General features: G+C 37.9%; 1 protein-coding gene across 1 annotated transcript; it reads right to left on the reverse strand.

The window, feature by feature from the left end:
* Positions 1-3,273: 3,273 nt before the first annotated feature.
* Positions 3,274-18,351, reverse strand: LOC121330771 (SKI family transcriptional corepressor 2-like). The gene is made up of 8 exons (XM_041277566.1): positions 16,556-18,351; positions 15,975-16,038; positions 15,536-15,610; positions 14,108-14,173; positions 13,613-13,711; positions 12,545-12,612; positions 11,676-11,738; positions 3,274-3,797 (listed from the first exon to the last, which is right to left on the reverse strand). The coding sequence occupies exons 1-7, from the start codon at positions 18,320-18,322 to the stop codon at positions 11,679-11,681; spliced, it is 2,199 nt and encodes a 732-aa protein (XP_041133500.1). The 5' UTR covers positions 18,323-18,351; the 3' UTR covers positions 3,274-3,797; positions 11,676-11,678.
* Between the last annotated feature and the right edge of the window lie 724 nt (positions 18,352-19,075).

Here is a 19,075-nt window from a genome sequence, read left to right on the forward strand (position 1 = left end):
CTGCTCTTCAGTTCGAGTTGCCTGACATAGAGAAGCTAAATAGTCTTTATATTAATAAGCAGATGTGTGCATTGCCAATACAGAGAAGGGTATTGTCAGCAAAATAAAAGTGTTAAAGAACAGGGATTAGGATTATTGCTAGGTGTACTTCACATTAACATAACATATTGTTTTACCTTATCATAGGTTTGTTTAAGTTATATTTGACATTGATCTTAGACAAGTTTATTTTTTTATTGTTATTACTGCTGCATGTGGTTTTGTGCAAAGCTGTTAAATTTGAACTGTACTTGGTGTTTATAATGCTTGGGTAATTTATTCATTGTAACAAGTCTATTGCAAAGCGTTATAAAACTCCACCCTCAACTCCAAACCTAAATAAAATAATTCACTGGCAATTATACTTTGTATCAAAACTGTCGTAACCAGTAGGTCCCAAGTATACATATATTGCACTGTACATGAAACAGTTTGGACCAATTTACAAAGCTTTTGTGCAAAACCTTTTTATATTTTTTAATTTTTTTTAAAGAAAGGGCCAAAGCCTGGTGTTAATTATAAATTCAATTTCTAAACAGGTACATCATTATCATAGATTACTCAGCACAGCTGTAAATTCAAAATGAGTCAGCAGTATGAGTGGATGACCATGACATATATAAACATTTTACATACCCCAATGAAAATGTATAATTTCTACAAATCTCTCAAAAACAAAGAATTTTTGGAAAAATCTTTTGTAGCAAAAGTTTTGCTTTTGTGGATGAGGGGGAAAAAAGTTACAAGAAATAGATGTCTACAATTATTTATTTCAGCAATTATTTTTTTTTTTTTTTTTTTTGCAAAACTCCAAAAATGATAATTCAAAAGTATTCTTACCATTTGCTATGTTATGATAGTATTGTTTACAAGGTGCTAGAAATTTCAATATGATAATGCAGAACCTAATTCTAGAAATGTCATTATCAAGAAGTCAATAAGGAAAAAGTAAAGAGCTATCTGAAAACCTTATGCAGAATTTTTTTATGGTCATAAAGCTGTGTGTTTCTTCACTAAGCAGTTTTTTTTAAAAAAAAAACAACAAAAAAACAAAAAAAACAAAACAAACGTGTGCTTCCTCCATTGGGCATGGTTCTACTAGTCCCACTGTCGAGTAGACTCCACAGATACATCGAACCTCCCACCTCTTCGGGTCTTGATTAAAAAAAATATATATCTCTCTCTTTCTTTTTCTACTTTGTACTGTCTGAAGGCTGTGCTCCACTCTGCTGTGGCCTATGCGTTGCTCTGGGTGTGTGACAGCACGCAGTCCAGACTAGACACCCAGCCCAGTACCCTTGGTGCTTGTGCCTCGGTGCTTTGGTGCCCTCTGTGCTTAAATACTTTGTGACTCAGTGCTTTGGTGCTTCAGCACTTTTGATGCCACAGAGCCTCGGTGCTTCACCTGCCTCTGTGTTTAGATGCTCCCTGCATCTGTACTCTCGGTCCTTTACATCCTTGGTGCCTCGATGCTTCAATGCCCTTGGTGCTCCAGATCCTCGGTGCCGACGGTGCTTTGGCACCCTTGGTGCTTAGATGCTCCCTGCATCAGTACCCTCTGTGCATTGGTGCCTCAGAGCCTCAGTGCTTTGGCACCCTTGGTGCTCAAACACTCCCTGCATTGGTACTATTGGAGCCTCTGTGCCTCCATGCTTCGGCGCCTTCTTTACCTCAGGGCCTCAGCACTGGGCTTAACAGAATTCCCAAGGTTAACCCATCGTGACCCTGGTGTGAGCCCCTCTCGTAGGAGGTTTGTCTAAGGACCCTAACGGCTAATGCAGGATAAAAGAGACCCACCTACAAAAGGTTTATGCAGCTGAAGCGCAAGTGACGTGCTGGGACAATATGGCAGGTCTCCTCACTGCCTACCTGGATGGCATTCTACAATCTGCTCCTCTCCCTGAACCAGTAGCTTCGGAGCTGAGCTTGGTTTCAGGTACGCTGCTGCAGGAGTCAGGCTTCCAAGGGTAAGCCCTGGGCCAAAGCCTGGCAGGCCTTATAGTTGTGCTCAGATAGCTTTAGCTGTTCCAGGCAAGGGCCCACTATGGTTCTCCCTCCACTGCTGTGGCGGTCCACTAGGCTTCGACGCCTTAGCCCACAAGTGGCCCGGGACACTCTTGTACACATTCCCGCCAATGCCGCTGCTCCCAGCCTTCCTAGAGAAGGTCTGGAGAGAGATAGCATCAGTTTTCCTTGTAGCCCCCAGATGGCCCTGGAGAATCTGGTTCTCAAACCTTTGCCAACTGCTACAAGGCCAGCCCTGGGAGATCCCACTATGCATGGATCTCCTCAGTCAGACGAGAAGCACTCTCTAGCACTCAGAACTGGGCAGACTCCAACTGTGGGTCTGGCCCCTGAACGGGATCATCTTTCCGCCTTAGGGCTCTCAGACGCAGTTGTCTGTACACTGCAGTATTTTCAAAATTGGTGTATGGCCAGAAGTCATGACCCCATCTATTGCCCTATAGCAATCATTTTACAGTTTCTGCAAGACCTGCTAGAGGAGGGTAGATCCCCTTGTACACTGAAAGTATACCTAGCAGCCACATCTGCATGCCATATCAGCATTGATTCGGTGTTCCCAGGCACTCATTCCCTAGATACATGTTTTTTGAAGAGCACTCTGCGGTTACAGCCTCCTAGAAAGGACGTCCTCCATCAATGGAATCTAGAAGTGGTATTGAGGCTCTCATTAAGGCCCCGTTTGAGCCTATATGTTCCATATAGTTGAAATATCTCTCTATGAAGACAGCCTTTTTGCAATCCATCTCCTCCCTTAAGCGGGTGAGTGAGCTACATGTCCTGTCAGTGCACAGTGCCTGTATGTGTATTTGGGATGATGGAAACAGGGTATCATTATGCACGAATCCCGCTTTCCTCCATAAGGTGGTTACGGCTTTCCACTTGAATCAAATCGGTAGAATTAGAGGCATTCCACCCCCCTCCTTTTTCTTCAGTGGAGGATCGGAGATTGAGTTCCCTCTGCCCTGTTCGGGCTTTGAGCGGTTATATGTCCCAAAAGTATTGTTGTTGGTCGTCTTCTCTTTCAGGGAACCGGAGTTACATCAGTAACCTAATGTTCCACAGCTGTTTAGATAACTGAAATAGACGCAACAGACACTACTAATTTTAAACAAAACAAAACTGCTCCTGTAATAATCCTTTTTATAGACTTTATTTATCCACATAAATAGTAAAGAAACTACAATAACAGATTTAAATACATTTGCGGTAACAGTTCATCATAATGCTTTTAATTACACCCCAAGTATCTGATTTGATTTCTACAGCAGGCAGGCTACCAGAGAAGGGCTAACAGTACATACAGTATGGAATGCCCTTCAATAACACTGCAATTTCAGCTAATCTTAAAACAAATGAAAGTGTTTCATTTTACAGATATTATTCTGAAAAAGAAAAACAAGGCTTTATTGGTTGGACGAAATGTATGTCTTCATATCTACAGAGTTCCCAGATTTTACAACCAGTTACAATATATACATAGCTGAAAAAAGTGTCAACAGCAGTGTTTTCAATGAGTCAGTGTTCTCATTCCTACAGGACCAGTTACACCCTTTCTACTCTGCTATTTTACTTTGAAGTCCATGGATTGGTAGGAGGTCACGGGCCTGGCTCCTGATGCTGAGAACCCTGTACTGGGTTAATGTATGATTCCTTCCAGATCTCTGAATTGGCCGAAGCTCTGAGGTGGGTGATTGTATCTTACAGGATATGAGCTGCAGCAGGTACAGAGCTTCCTGTAAAGAGAACAAAAGGGAAGGTAAATTACAAATACACATTTTTCTTTACAGAATATGCTTAAGTAGTAAGTAGCGAGGTACCGAAAAATATTGCGTTACACATCCCCATGTGTTGCTACAACTGTTTAAATGTAAATTTCAAAGCTCTTTTCAAAATGTCTGCTCTAGTACACTGATAGTGTAAGGATTATTGCCCAGATTGTCAAACAGGTAACACAGCAGTAACAATGATATGTTTTTTTTTTTTTGTTTGTTTTGTTTTGTTTTTTTAATCGCTCTTCCTGCGATGATTTAGAGGGCAGATCTCAAATCCCAGTGCACTAGAGCAGATATTTTGAAAAGATCTTTGAAAGAATTTAAAGTTATAAATGTAAAAAATATTCAGGATGTAAACAATGAAAAGAACAATTACAGGTACGTTATTTAAATAGTTGTAGTAACACATGGGTGTAACGTTATATTTTTTAGGACCAAGTTATTTACTCTTCAAGAAAAGGTTGGGAATAAGAACAGGCTGTTTGGCTCATCAAGACCATTTGTCTTTAAGGGGCAATGCTTACCTGACTCATGCATACTTGATGCTATACAGTATAAGCAGAAAATGAACTTCTGTATACTTTGATTAAACCCACCAATACCTTGTCATTTTATTGCGTCCTCATGGGACCCCAGTCATATAAGTAAGCAATAAGGCACGACAGGGTGTGGGATATACTCTAATATCCACACGCCCCGGGTGCGTTATAAGTCACGAGGCAAAGCCGAGTGGCTTTAACCGCCCGGGGCGTGTGGATATTAAGAGTATATTCCACAAGCTGAAGATCTTGCAGTGGCATAAAATTCCCTCATAATGTTGTTGTAATTTTCTGGACTTAATTTCCCTAATTAATTAACAGTAGTATTTTTTAGATATTTTGTTTTCTTCTATTTCATTTAGCTGTGCCTCGTGTAATCTTATGTGTCTACTGTCGACAGTTTCTGTAGCACTTAAAGTTTTCCATGTGGATTACTGTCTTCACTTGAAAAGTTCATGGTGTATCTGTTTTCTGGAGTTTCATCCCCAAATATATTACATACAATGGGCAGTTGTGGCAGTGGTTTATAGCTAATAAATAAAATGGCAGTTTGTCATGGAAATTTTATAATGTTCTTCAAAAGAGCTTGGGAAGCACATCTGGAAACCCCTGTCTGCCTTGCTGATGCAGTGTAACTACCTTGTCAAAATGCAAAGTGAGTGAACAGAAGAAAAATCTACATCAAATCAATATTTGGTGTGACCACCCTTTGCCTTCAAAACAGCATCAATTCTTCTAGGACTTGCACACAGTTTTTGAAGGAACTCGGCAGGTAGGTTGGCCCAAATATCTTGGATAACTAACCACGCTTCTTCTGTGGATTTAGGCAGCCTCAGTTGCTTCTCTCTCTTCATGTAATCCCAGACAGACTCGATGATGTTGAGATCAGGGCTCTGTGGGGGCTATACCATCACTTCCAGGACTCCTTGTTCTTCTTTACACTGAAGATAGTTCTTAATGACCTTCGCTGTATGTTTGGGGTCGTTGTCATGCTGCAAAATAAATTTGGGGCCAATCAGATGCCTCACTGATGGTATTGCATGATGGATACGTATCTGCCTGTACTTCTCAGCATTGAGGAGACCATTAATTCTGACCAAATCCCCAACTCCATTTGCAGAAATGCAGCCCCAGACTTGCAAGGAACCTCCACCATGCTTCACTGTTGCCTGCAGACACTCATTTGTGTACCGTTCTCCAGCTCTTCGGCGAACAAACTGTCTTCTGCTGCAGCCAAATATTTCAAATTTTGACTCATCAGTCCAGAGCACCTGCTGCCATTTTTCTGCACCCCAGTTCCCGTGTTTCCGTGCATAGTTGAATCGCTTGGCCTTGTTTCCACGTCAGAGATATGGCTTTTTGGCTGCAAGTCTTCCATGAAGACCACTTCTGACCAGACTTCTCCAGACAGCAGATGGGTGTAGCAAGGTCCCAATGCCAATTCTGAGCTGATGGCATTGCTGAACATCTTCCGATTGCGAAGGGAAGTAAACACGATGTGTCTTTCATCTGCTGCAGTAAGTTTCCTTGGCCGACCACTGTGTCTACGGTCCTCAACGTTGCCCGTTTCTTTGTGCTTCTTCAAAAGAGCTTGAGCAGCACATCTGGAAACCCCTGTCTGCCTTGCTGATGCAGTATAACTACCTCGTGTCTTGTTGCTGTGCTCAGTCTTGCCATGGTGTATGACTTTTGACAGTAAACTGTCTTATTAGCTGAGTTTGGTTGTTCCTCACCCAGTTTTATTCCTCCTACACAGCTGTTTCTGTTTCAATTAATGATTGTGTTTCAATCTACATATTGAATTGATGATCAGTAGCACCTGTTTGGTATAATTGTTTAATCATACACCTGACTATATGCCTACAAAATCCCTGACTTTTTGCAAGTGTACCTAGAAGAATTGATGCTGTTTTGAAGGCAAAGGGTGGTCACACCAAATATGGATTTGATGTAGATTTTTCTTCTGTTCACTCACTTTGCATTTAGTTAATTGATAAATATAATGTATTAACATGTCTATTTTTGAAAGCATTCTATACAGCATTTTTTCACACCTGCCGAAAACTTTTGCACAGTATGTGTGTGTGTGTGTGTGTGTGTGTGTGTGTGTGTGTGTGTGTGTGTGTGTGTGTGTGTGTGTGTATATATATATATATATATATATATATATATATATACACACAGCTGTGGAAAGAATTAAGAGATCACTGCAAAATGATCAGTTTCTCTGGTTTTACTATTTATAGGTATGTGTTTGGGTAAAATGAACATTTTTGTTTTATTCTATAAACTACTGACAACATTTCTCCCAAATTCCAAATAAAAATATTGTCATTTAGAGCATTTATTTGCAGAAAATGTCAACTGGTCAAAATAACAAAAAAGATGCAGTGTTGTCAGACCTCGAATAATGCAAAGAAAATAAGTTCATATTCATTTTTAAACAACACAATACTAATGCTTTAACTTAGGAAGAGTTCAGAAATCAATATTTGGTGGAATAACCCTGATTTTCAATCACAGCTTTCATGCGTCTTGGCATGCTCTCCACCAGTCTTTCACATTGATGTTGGGTGACTTTATGCCACTGCTGGCGCAAAAATTCAAGGAGCTCGGCTTTGTTTGATGGCTTGTGACCATCCATCTTCCTCTTGATCACATTCCAGAGGTTTTCATGGGGTTCAGGTCTGGAGAGTGGGCTGGCCATGACAGGGTCTTGATCTGGTGGTCCTCCATCCACACCTTGATTGACCTGGCTGTGTGGCATGGAGCATTGTCCTGCTGGAAAAACCAATCCTCACAGTTGGGGAACATCGTCAGAGCAGAAGGAAACAAGTTTTCATCCAGGACAACCTTGTACTTGGCTTGATTCATGCCAAACCTGCCCGATTCCAGCCTTGCTGAAGCACCCCCAGATCATCACCAATCCTCCACCACATTTCACAGTGGGTGTGAGACACTGTGGCTTATAGGCCTCTCCAGGTCTCCGTCTAACCATTAGACAACAAGGTGGTGGGCAAAGCTGAAAACTGGACTCATCTGTGGGTGCTTCAGCAAGGCTGGAATCGGGCAGATTTGTCTTTGTGAAGGACTCATGAATCAAGCCAAGTACAAGGTTTTCCTGGAAGAAATCAATGTGAAAGACTGGTGGAGAGCATGCCAAGATGCATGAAAGCTGTGCTTGAAAATCAGGGTTATTCCACCAAATATTGATTTCTGAACTCTTCCTAAGTTAAAACATTAGTATTGTGTTGTTTAAAAATGAATATGAACTTATTTTCTTTGCATTATTGACAACACTGCATCTTTTTTGTTATTTTGACCAGTTGTCATTTTCTGCAAATAAATGCTCTAAATGACAATATTTTTATTTGGAATTTGGGAGAAATGTTGTTAGTAGTTTATAGAATAAAACAAAAATGTTCATTTTATCCAAACACATACCTATAAATAATAAAACCAGAGAAACTAATAATTTTGCAGTGGTCTCTTAATTTTTTCCAGAGCTTTATATAAAAATACTGTTTCAGTGCTGTTATCCGTTAGTGCTTCAGCTGTATTTGGATGAGTGCCTTTACCTTAATTTCCCGATACTCTCCAGTTTCTCTGAGATATGATTGTACCAGCTTTACTTCATTTTTTTTTCTTTTCTCATTTTGTTGATCGTTAATAAACATTTCTGTACTGTGGGTGTTGTCAAGTGATTGAAAACGAGACAGTCTGTGCTTGAGTTGAAAGAGATGTCTCGATGGGGTCGAATGGGTCAAAATTCAAGTATATTTTCCTCTAGACGAATTATCACTTTTTGATGTCACTACTGTGGTAGTATGCCTTTTTTTCTAATAAATCATGATGCAAATATAGCCTTCATCCGTGTGTGTGTGTGTGTGTGTGTATGTATATATATATATATATATATATATATATATATATATATATATATATATATATATATACAGTACTGTGCAAAAGTTTTAGGCAGGTGTGAAAAAATGTTGTAAAGTAAGAATGCTTTCAAAAATAGACATGTTAATAGATTATATTTATCAATTAACTAAATGCAAAGTGAGTGAACAGAACACGATGTGTATGATTAAATAATTATACCATACAGGTGCTAATGATCATCAATTCAATATGTAGGATGAAACACAATCAATAACTGAAACAGAAACAGCTGTGTAGGAGGAATAAAACTGGGTGAGGAACAGCCAAACTCAGTTAACAAGGTGAGGTTGCTGAAGACAGTTTACTGTCAAAAGTCATACACCATGGCAAGACTGAGCACAGCAACAAGACACAAGGTAGTTATACTGCATCAGCAAGGTCTCTCCCAGGCAGAAATTTCAAGGCAGACAGGGGTTTCCAGATGTGCTGTCCAAGCTCTTTTGAAGAAGCACAAAGAAACGGGCAACGTTGAGGACCGTAGACGTAGTGGTCGGCCAAGGAAACTTACTGCAGCAGATGAAAGACACATCATGCTTACTTCCCTTCGCAATCGGAAGATGTCCAGCAGTGCCATCAGCTCAGAATTGGTAGAAAACAGTGGGACCCTGCTACACCCATCTATTGTCCAGAGAAGTCTGGTCAGAAGTGGCCTTCATGGAAGACTTGCGGCCAAAAAGCCATACCTCCGATGTGGAAACAAGGCCAAGCGACTCAACTATGCACGCAAATACAGGAACTGGGGTGCAGAAAAATAGCCGCAGGTGCTCTGGACTGATGAGTCAAAATTTGAAATATTTGGCTGTAGCAGAAGGCAGTTTGTTCGCCGAAGGGCTGGAGAGCGGTACACAAATGAGTGTCTGCAGGCAACAGTGAAATGTGGTGGAGGTTCCTTGCAAGTTTGGGGCTGCATTTCTGCAAATGGAGTTGGGGATTTGGTCAGAATTAATGGTCTCCTCAATGCTGAGAAGTACAGGCAGATACTTATCCATCATGCAATACCATCAGTGAGGCATCTGATTGGCCCCAAATTTATTCTGCAGCATGACAACGACCCCAAACATACAGCGAAAGTCATTAAGAACTATCTTCAGTGTAAAGAAGAACAAGGAGTCCTGGAAGTGATAGTATGACCCCCACAGAGCCCTGATCTCAACATCATCGAGTCTGTCTGGGATTACATGAAGAGAGAGAAGCAACTGAGGCTGCCTAAATCCACAGAAGAACTGTGGTTAGTTCTCCAAGATGTTTGGGCCAACCTACCTGCCGAGTTCCTTCAAAAACTGTGTGCAAGTGTACCTAGAAGAATTGATGCTGTTCTGAAGGCAAAGGGTGGTCACACCAAATATTGATTTGATGTAGATTTTTCTTCTGTTCACTCACTTTGCATTTTGTTAAATGATAAATATAATCTATTAACATGTCTATTTTTGAAAGCATTCTTACTTTACAGCATTTTTTCACACCTGTCTAAAACTTTTGCACAGTACTGTGTGTGTGTGTGTGTCTGTATGTGTATATGTGTATATGTGTATATATATATATATATATATATATATATATATATATATATAGATATATACTTTATATATATCGATGACTACTACCCCTGACTGTATAGCTATCATTATATATATATAATATATATATTTATATATATATATATATATTATATATGTATTGCTTTAGTGAATCTGGTTGCTTTAGATTACATAATGTTATTTACTTGTAAAAAGCTTTGCTTATATAAAGATTTTAATACAATACAGAGTTGCACACCAAGGGGACACATTTACAGTTGTACTGAAAATATTAAGCAGAAACACAGCATGCCATGGCCACTGTCTGCTAGAGAAATGAAGGTTGCTGCAATTAATCTCCCTAAGATCAATAACCATGACCCAGAAGACTGTTTCGTATTTGACACAGTATTTCACTGCTTCGTATTTGGATGCTTGAGATTAAGTTTATGACATTAGCAGATATCTATCAGTTGGATAATGACTGCTTTACCTGAATGGCTTAGACGATCTAATAATATCTAATCCAATTTCTATGAAGGCTCTGCAACATGCTGTGAATGGCAATTCAGATTTCTTTACAATTTGCTGTGTGATTGCACTATTTTCCTTGTGCTGCTGGTTAAGAAGTAGGCTGAATGTACTGGTTGGAAAATGTTATTAACATTTTGCAGACATGAATCCTCATTATTGCCTGTAGAATAGACACTTTGCCCATGCCTACCAAAATGTGCCCCCTCTTTGTTTATGTACTGAATTCAACAGCTATGATTGACAGGTTCTGTATTTAGCATTGTATTGTATCCATTTCTATCAACTACTGTTCAATGTATTATTTGTATAGCTTTACAGCTTTACGTGAACACAGCATTTTTAAATAACTGCTGTATTAGTTGTGACCACAAGATGGAGCAGAGACTTCACTAAAGCAAAAAAAAAAAAGCATAATTAGTCTAAATATGGACTACAAATATAGAAATAGGGCGACAACCATAGAAACACTGTACTGTATTACGTGTTATTGCTGATACATGTATAGTTTTTAAAAATATTGTATTTTTCTTGCAGGACTTAGTTACTGACAACTTAAAAATGTTTACCTGATTGAAAATATAATACACAACAGCATATTAATATATAAATCATTTCAAACATTTAGATAAGGGTAGATTTTCAAAAATTCTAGTAATTTTACTACAATTTTCTAGTAAAATTCTACAATTTTCAAAAATTGCAGTATGGGACGTGAGTGTATGTGGTATATTCACATCGTCAAACAGATTTGCCAATTTAAAATAGAAGTAAGCTGATAATATTTATAATAACAACATGTGTGTTTTAAGGCATATAGTTTATAGTGCAACTTCATTAAAACATTTAATTTGAATATGCATACATGTCTATTTATATACATAATTAACACAGGATAAATTTACTGTGTGTTTAGTCTTCCTCATTTATTTAACCAACAAACTGACACACAAAAATATTTTGTTCCATTATAGTACACATCATTTTTCCTAAATATATGATTTTTGCTGGTTGGGCATGTATTTGTTACATATGGAAACTGCATATATATATATAGTTTTCCACAAATTAGAAACTGCTGTAACTAATATTAAGCAATCTATTACAGGCAAGGCAGTATACAATCATTATTTGGAAGGTTTGACCAAAAATGGTACACTTGCGACAGGATACACCACCATAACCTCCTTGCAGGCCTGTTGAATGAATTCTCTCCTGACCACCTGTTGTAGCCCTATACCCTACTCACTGTGAAATGGCTGTCCAGCAACTCTGCCATTACATGCCTTCATTAGAATACATACCTTTTAGGACTTGTTCAGATGTGTGCCGAGTTTTTCTTTCCGTATCAAGTTTGCATAGGGAATCTGCAACAAAAGATGAAGTTTTGTATCTTAGGTTTGGGAGGCAGGACACCATCCTACACACAATAAGTCATCTAATTTGATCCATTCAGAAAACATGAATAAGCAAATCACTTGCCCCTCCTTGAGTTTGAGTCATTCACAACCCTCTGTCTTCCCCATCTCCAACCTTAAAGTTACCTGCTGGTCTAATCTATTAGGAGGGTCTACTGTCTCAGTCAGTTGGTCGCGATGCATGTTCATGCTTTCGTGGTGTTTTTTTGTTTTTTTTCCTGTGATTTTGAGGCAATTAAGGAAATACTTAAGAGTTTCAATGAGATGAACTGGGGGGGGGGGGGGGGGGGGGGGGGGGGTGTCACTTGTCTTGTTCTAATGCATTAAACCAATATATGCAGTGAAACTTATTCTCTTTACCTATAAATCAAGATTTTTGGTGGATTATAATGGGAGAGTATGAAGAGGAACAGGTGCTCCCTCAAAGCAGCAAGGCAAAATATGGCCATTTTGGAGGAGTTGTTTAGGCATTAGCATTGATGGATACAAACAGTTGTATCTCAATAAATATAGAAGCAAGGCATTTATACTTCAGTCTCTTTAAGGACTATTCCTATAGAACAGAAGTGGGGACGTTCTGGAATGTTTCAAAATCATTTGAATGGCCTGTTTAGCTGTCACTGTACAGACTGGATACCAGCATTTATGGTTGTGTGAATTGGAATCGTTTTGTTATGACATTGACAAATATTAAGCTGGTCAAATGCATTTTTGACAAAATGCTTTCTGTACCCCAGGATGTTAGTGTCTCGTACCATTTGTAATTGCTGAACCATCTCTTCTCTGTAGGCTAACTCTCTCTTCATTTGGTCCTGGAAGTTATCTGTTCAGATAAAGAGATTTAAGCTATAAAACTCTTTCCACAAACCATAAAATGTACTCTACACGCTGAGCACAAAAAATACTGCACTCATTACAAGGATTTGTTTAGGTGAACACAGCAGGCCAAACCAACAAGCGCACTGGACCAGAAAAGAAATAAAAGATTCCTAAGCCCTGTTAAATTACAAGGCTGTATCTTTAGATGTCTATATCTATGGTTTATATATTTTAAATTATTTTCTATTTATGGTTGTAAAGCTAGTTTAATATCTTTGCCATGTTAAATGTAGCTGATTGGACTTTATTCTTTTTTCATAGGCAGTGGGCTTATTGGCTCTGCACTCATGCTGCCAGCATGCTCTAGTCTTGGCCCTCCCAGTAGATGGCACTGTTACCGTAGGTGCACACATGGTGGCATTGGACTTCAACACAGCTCATTTAAGGAGGATTTGCTAGCTTATTGTTAAAGGCAGTATTAAACCAATAAATAAACACATGGGACTCTGACTATAGCTCTGTACAAAAACACCTATACAAACATCTCTGTAATTATCTAATAGAGAGGTATTACAGTATTAAAGTGTATTCATCATATAATTGCTACTTTTGCATAATATTTGTTTCATTGTTTTTTTAGCTTCTGGTGTTTCAATTTAAATGTATTAACAAGCAATGCCCTATTCAATCAATACCACCTTAAATTAGCTTCATGTTAACTATTGATGCTAAAATGGGATTATTAGGCATTTTTTTCTTGAATGGTATAAGAATATTGGGAGGACAATGGACGTAAATGCTGAATATATGAACTATTTCTCGCTATAACATTGATATTTGCTATTACCAGCAGGCAGGCATATTCATATCTCTTAAATGAAAGTGTTATGAAAGAAGTCTTTATAAATTACAATGGAATGATCAGCTGTTATAATCACCTTTACCGACATGATCACCCAAAATCTACATCTATGGTGCAAAAGTAACAAAAAAGGATTACTTACTGAAAACAGGGAACGCAGCAGTGCCCTTTAACACATGGAACTCCTGCTCTAGTCTTCTTCGTAAATCTATCTGTTCCAGAAGCACTTTCTGGAGTTCTTCTGCAAAACATAAAACAAAAACCCCAATAATAATAGAATTATGCTGAAAGGAATTGAAAAATGACAAGAAATAAATACACTGAAATACAATGCACAATGCAATCATACTAAACATGACAGGACGACAGAATAGAAAACGGCACTGCTTGAGAGTCTATGAATAAAAACAGCATTGCAATATGTTACACATTAAGATTAATAGAGTATGCAGTGCCACTGAATGAGTATCCCAGTTTGAAATGTTTGCATTTATCTCGATCATAGTTAATTGGGAGTCAATATATTGTATCCTCAAAATGTTGTGGTATCAAAATATACAAATCAAAAATTCTTGAATATTGCTGCAATATAATAATAAAGCATATAAATGCATCTATAAAGACTAAGTAAGCATACCTTTTTCCATATTTTCTACATCTGTTTTTACTGAAACAGGTGGAGTTGTTTCTTGCCCCTGGTCACCTAAATCAAAATATGAACATTATTATTATTATTATTATTATTATTATTATTATTATTATTATTATTATTATTATTATTAATCATATATATATACATTGAGTTGGAAAGTGATCGACTTCTTTTTGGTTCGTTCCAATGTCACGTTGTGTTTTGTTCTTTACAACAATCGTATGTTAACTTTATTATTTAAATGTTTCTAACACTCGTATTTTTATAAATATATTTAATACAGAGACTAATATATATATATATATATATATATATATATATATATATATATATATATATATATATATATATATATAATATATATATTCGGACCATACGTATATCATGGATAGAGGAGAAAATAACAGATATGTTATCTTTATAAATAATATTCAATTACTGTATTGCTAAAACTTTTTCAGTAGGCACATTTTTGGGGGGACTTGTTAAACGACTATGCAATTAAAACAGTTATATTATTTCAGTGATAGTAAACATTATTGTAAAATAGACATTGATAGACCACAATGAACAAGTACATGTTATATATCTACATCTAATTTTACTAAACACAAAATAAAACAAAGAAATTCAGTTGCAACTTATATAATCTGGCTTTTCTTTTTTCACATCTCCCTCCCTAAGTCACATATTCTTCATTTCAAACCCCAGTGTTCTTGCTCTCTTCCTCTCTCTGTCTCATTTGACAGGCAAATTTGCAGACATTGCCCGAGGATAACAACCTCGTTTGACAGTCAATTAACCGTGAATAGTCAAAGCCAAAGCAGTTTGCATTACATAAATGGAAAATTAGATTCCTTTCTCCCAAGAAACAGAACTCTCCTTAAGACACGGCAGTAGACACTTTGGAATCAAAACTTCTAATCACGTCCTCCCTTAGCCCTTAGAGACACACAGCAATCAGGGAAAGGTGGTTTCATTTAATTTGTTTCATGTAATTTTAAAAATGTATTATACATTATGTGAAGAGATCATTATCATGTAGATGATATAAATGTTGGCATAGATGTCATAAAACACTTTAAATGTATTTTTGACAGATATTAAAAGCAATAGGCTGTGATCTTTTTAATGGAAGGATTCTTGGAGGAAAATGCAATTGTTTCCATGTTACACCATTCAAATGCTGATTGTCTTATTTGTGTTAGCTGATATTCTTTTTGAACTGTTGTGAGTCCCAATAAAATTCACATACGGTTCATATGTGCCACTACTGTATTTTATTATTTTGATGCATTTAACCTTACAGACCTTGAAATAATGAAAAAAAAATGTATTACAATACTTATTATTATTGTATTTAGTTTTTCTTTTCTATTAAGAATACTTTTTCTAAACTAGAAGATGAATTACCTGGGTTTTCTTTCCAGAATTCTGTTCCAGATGTGTCTATTTCAGAAATGAAGTTGTTCTGTTCCTTATTTTCATCTGTAACAGGAACAATAAAATATTATTATTTCTGTATTGTTTAAAGAATCCTCTGCTTAAATTATTATTTTTTAAACACTGAACCACAGAGATAAAATTGTTGTAATCTGCAAAACATTTGACAATACTATAAAAGCTAAGCAACATCCCTTTATTTTTTGACCCGGTCCCAGTGTAACAAATTATTACATGTAAAGGTCATCAAAATACCCCAGAATGTTTAAGATTATGACTTATGATAATGTCAACTTAGTTTATTGACTCAGTGTTTTTCTTTCTGAAACTGTACATTATAGGAAAATCTGTTTATAATGAAACATTGGAGAAGACAAAAGAGGTCAAATTATAAAAAGAAAATGCTTACCTGAAAAGCTTCCATTTTCTTTGGTAATAAAAACTGTCTGTGTGTTCCCTCTATTTTTGTGACCCTGAAACACGACCAATAAAACACAGTGTGATAGCCTATAATACAATTAGATGAAATTGCGTTCTTTCATTTTTTTCCCCACAGGCACTTGAAAAAGCAGCATTTTTTTTCAGTTTCCAATTTACTCCTATTTAAAAAAGAACAATCAAGGGCAAGATTAAATGGAAGGAACCATTCCTGCTACAGAAACAGCTGCTACTAGTTCTTCAGCAATCACAGCTGATGCAGTGTTACCAGAGGTTAAAGATTAAAAAGGCTAATAGGAACAAATGACAAAAAAGAACAAATCTAATGTTGCTGTTAAACAATACGTGATTCGGCTTATTAGGGAAAATCAAAGAACACGGAATATTTAATTTCTGCAGGGAAATGGGTTATCAATCTATATATATATATATATATATATATATATATAATATATATATATATATATATATATATATATATATATATCAGGAACTCAGCCTAAAGCTGCATTTAAATAATAATTAGCTAAACAGCCTAAAGGGAATATTTACATCTTTATAGCTTGACTCCTCCAATGAGGCATGAATAGGACTTCTTGAGTCTTTGAGATTAGCAGGTGAATTCTCTGTGCTGCCAGTTTTTATATTGTTGGTTTCTGCTATGATGCTGGGGAAGTGGACTCTCTCTTTAGCCCTTTGCTCCCCGTTTTCTGGAGGGACTATGATCTGGGGGCACTGGCCACTGCTGAAATCCTCTTCCTCTTCGTCCTGCTGTCTGTTGGTCTCCACATCCACCTCCTGCTCCTCATCACTGTCCCCACTGTCGCTCTGGTAACTGCAGCTGGTCCTGGGGGAGAGGTGTCTATCAGAGCCAAATTCGTCCAGGTTACCATGAAGCTTGGCGATGCTCTCTGCATCTTTAACTACAGGCCTGAAGGCAGAGTGGTAGCTCGGTTTCCTGGCCTGGAATGAAGACATGTCCATGAGCTTCAACCTCCCGTCAGACGCTGGCCTGAGGTCATTAGTTGTTGGGGTACATTCATTTTCAAACAAGCCACTCCTGGAATTGGCCATGCTTGCTGCTTCGCTTTGGTCCGAGAGGTCAAGGAAAGCCTGCCTCAGTGTGGGGTTTTCAGAAAGAGAGGTGAGTGCATTGGGTTGAGGTTGGAGGTAGGTGGGGACTGGAATACCAGCAGGGGTCCGTGGTGGCCAAAACATACAAAAGGGTGGGTAGAAAGCATCCTTCCTGCCAGGCCAAAGAAGCCCAGATAGTCCACTTGGTTTCTGACCATTAGCAGGTTCACTGTCATCTTTTTTCTGACACAGGCTGAAAGCCGGAAAGGTGTAAGGGTTTGGGAAGAGAGAGGTGGCAGGGAACTTTTGCAGCATGCCAAAGCTCTTGCTTGGGACTGGGATGACTGGGTAGCTGCGAGGGTTTTTCTGAGGGGACAGGTTTGTTCCCTCAACATCTTCATCCTCTTCAAACCTGGTCCTTTTCTGAGATAGATCTGGAGTTATCATGTGAGGGAGTACACTACTGACAGCCTTCATCTGGCTGAGAGAAGAACAGTTCCCCTGGGGCAAGGCTCTCTTCCGACTTCCCCCATTAAACATGGCTTTCACGTCCTCCCATGCAAAGGCCAGGTCATCAGGTGGGGTTTTATCAGTCAGTTTGAGGTGACGCCTCCAGGAATTGAAGTTAGCAGCATCGGGCTGGGTGTATTTAGCTTCTGGGGTGCGGTGGGAGTGAAAAATGAACTTATTGGGAGAAAAGTACATATTACAATAAGAGCATTTGATGCATTTAGCCCTGGAGCTGTTGTATCGAGCTGGAATAAAGTTCCCCCTGGAACCCCAGGCGCATTCATGAGACACGTCAAATGCAAAGTTATCTGGAAGCTTTGGGGGTGAGTTTTCGCCCAGGAAGGACTTGCAAAGTCTCTCTGCTTCCCTTTTGGTTATCATGCCACATCTTCTGGAGGAGATAGGCATGGCTCCAGCTCGCCGCAGGATTTCCAGCTGTACAGGTGTGCACTGAACACAGGTGATCCCCAGTGCAACCCTCCTGTTGTGGATCTCATTGTAGCTGTAGTGCTTCAAAAGGGTGTTAGAGATCTGTGCCAGACATAGCCTCTCTTGTCCGTCAATTACCAGGGAAACAATAGGCACACCATACAATATGACCTGACCCACTTGATTGGGCTTTAAAGCGGAATGGTTAGCCCTTGGTGGAGTTATAGGTTCTTGCTGGTAGGTGTTTGTTGGTGGAGTCATTACAATATCGTTTGGTCTAGGTAGTGGGGTTTTTTCCATCTCCATACGAAGGTAAAAAGAATGTCTTTGGTCCTTTTCCCCCTGCAAAACCAAAAAAAACAAAAGCAAAATTTAAAAAAAGAAAAATTGAAAAAACTAAATAAGGACATAATGCTTCAATTTACACAAGTATGTCAGTGTCATTTCTTGGTGAATATATGCCTGTGTTCTATTAAAAACTTGTAGAATGTCTTCAATGTGAACGGCTTGAATTAAAAAAAAATGCTTCATGAATGGCAAATGTTCACATTTGCATCAAAAAACTAATTTTCAAAGTAATAATGATATTGTTAACCATTCTAGTGAAGCGCTAATGTAAAAAAAAAAAAGTTTAACATAATGACTAATCCAATATTGTACATTAATCTAAATTAAAAATGCATTTGATTCTTAATAAGCTGTCTGTTCTTAATAATAAAAATTTAATGTATTTTTAAAAACACAGTACACCCTTAGCTTGTGAAGTTATTAAAGTTTAAATAAAATGTATATATTGTAACAGTAACAACATTATTTGTTTCCCTTCTACTGTAACTTCTTATAAAGCCAGAATGTATTTTTCTTCACATGGAAGAAGCCTGATTTTTGGTTGTTTATCTTTAATATTGTATAAACCATACATGTTACTTGTTTTCCAGTCCAGAAATTTTAACAAAACTGGTTATTTAAAAATTATTTATCACGCGAAATATTAACAATATGGTTATTTGAGACGCATTTGAAGCGCAATAAATAAATAAATAAATAAATATCCCTCTC

Source organism: Polyodon spathula, chromosome 1 (genome assembly GCF_017654505.1).
Source record: "Polyodon spathula isolate WHYD16114869_AA chromosome 1, ASM1765450v1, whole genome shotgun sequence".
Lineage (NCBI taxonomy): Eukaryota > Metazoa > Chordata > Actinopteri > Acipenseriformes > Polyodontidae > Polyodon > Polyodon spathula.

Excerpts from the sequence above, each read along its gene's own strand:
- LOC121330771 (XM_041277566.1), bottom strand. The coding sequence starts at position 18,322 with ATGGAGATGGAAAAAACCCCACTACCTAGACCAAACGATATTGTAATG. Across the intron at positions 15,611-15,974 it reads AGAAAATGGAAGCTTTTCAG|ATGAAAATAAGGAACAGAAC; the intron begins GTAAGCATTTTC and ends TTCCTGTTACAG. Across the intron at positions 11,739-12,544 it reads TGGTTCAGCAATTACAAATG|ATTCCCTATGCAAACTTGAT; the intron begins GTACGAGACACT and ends CTTTTGTTGCAG.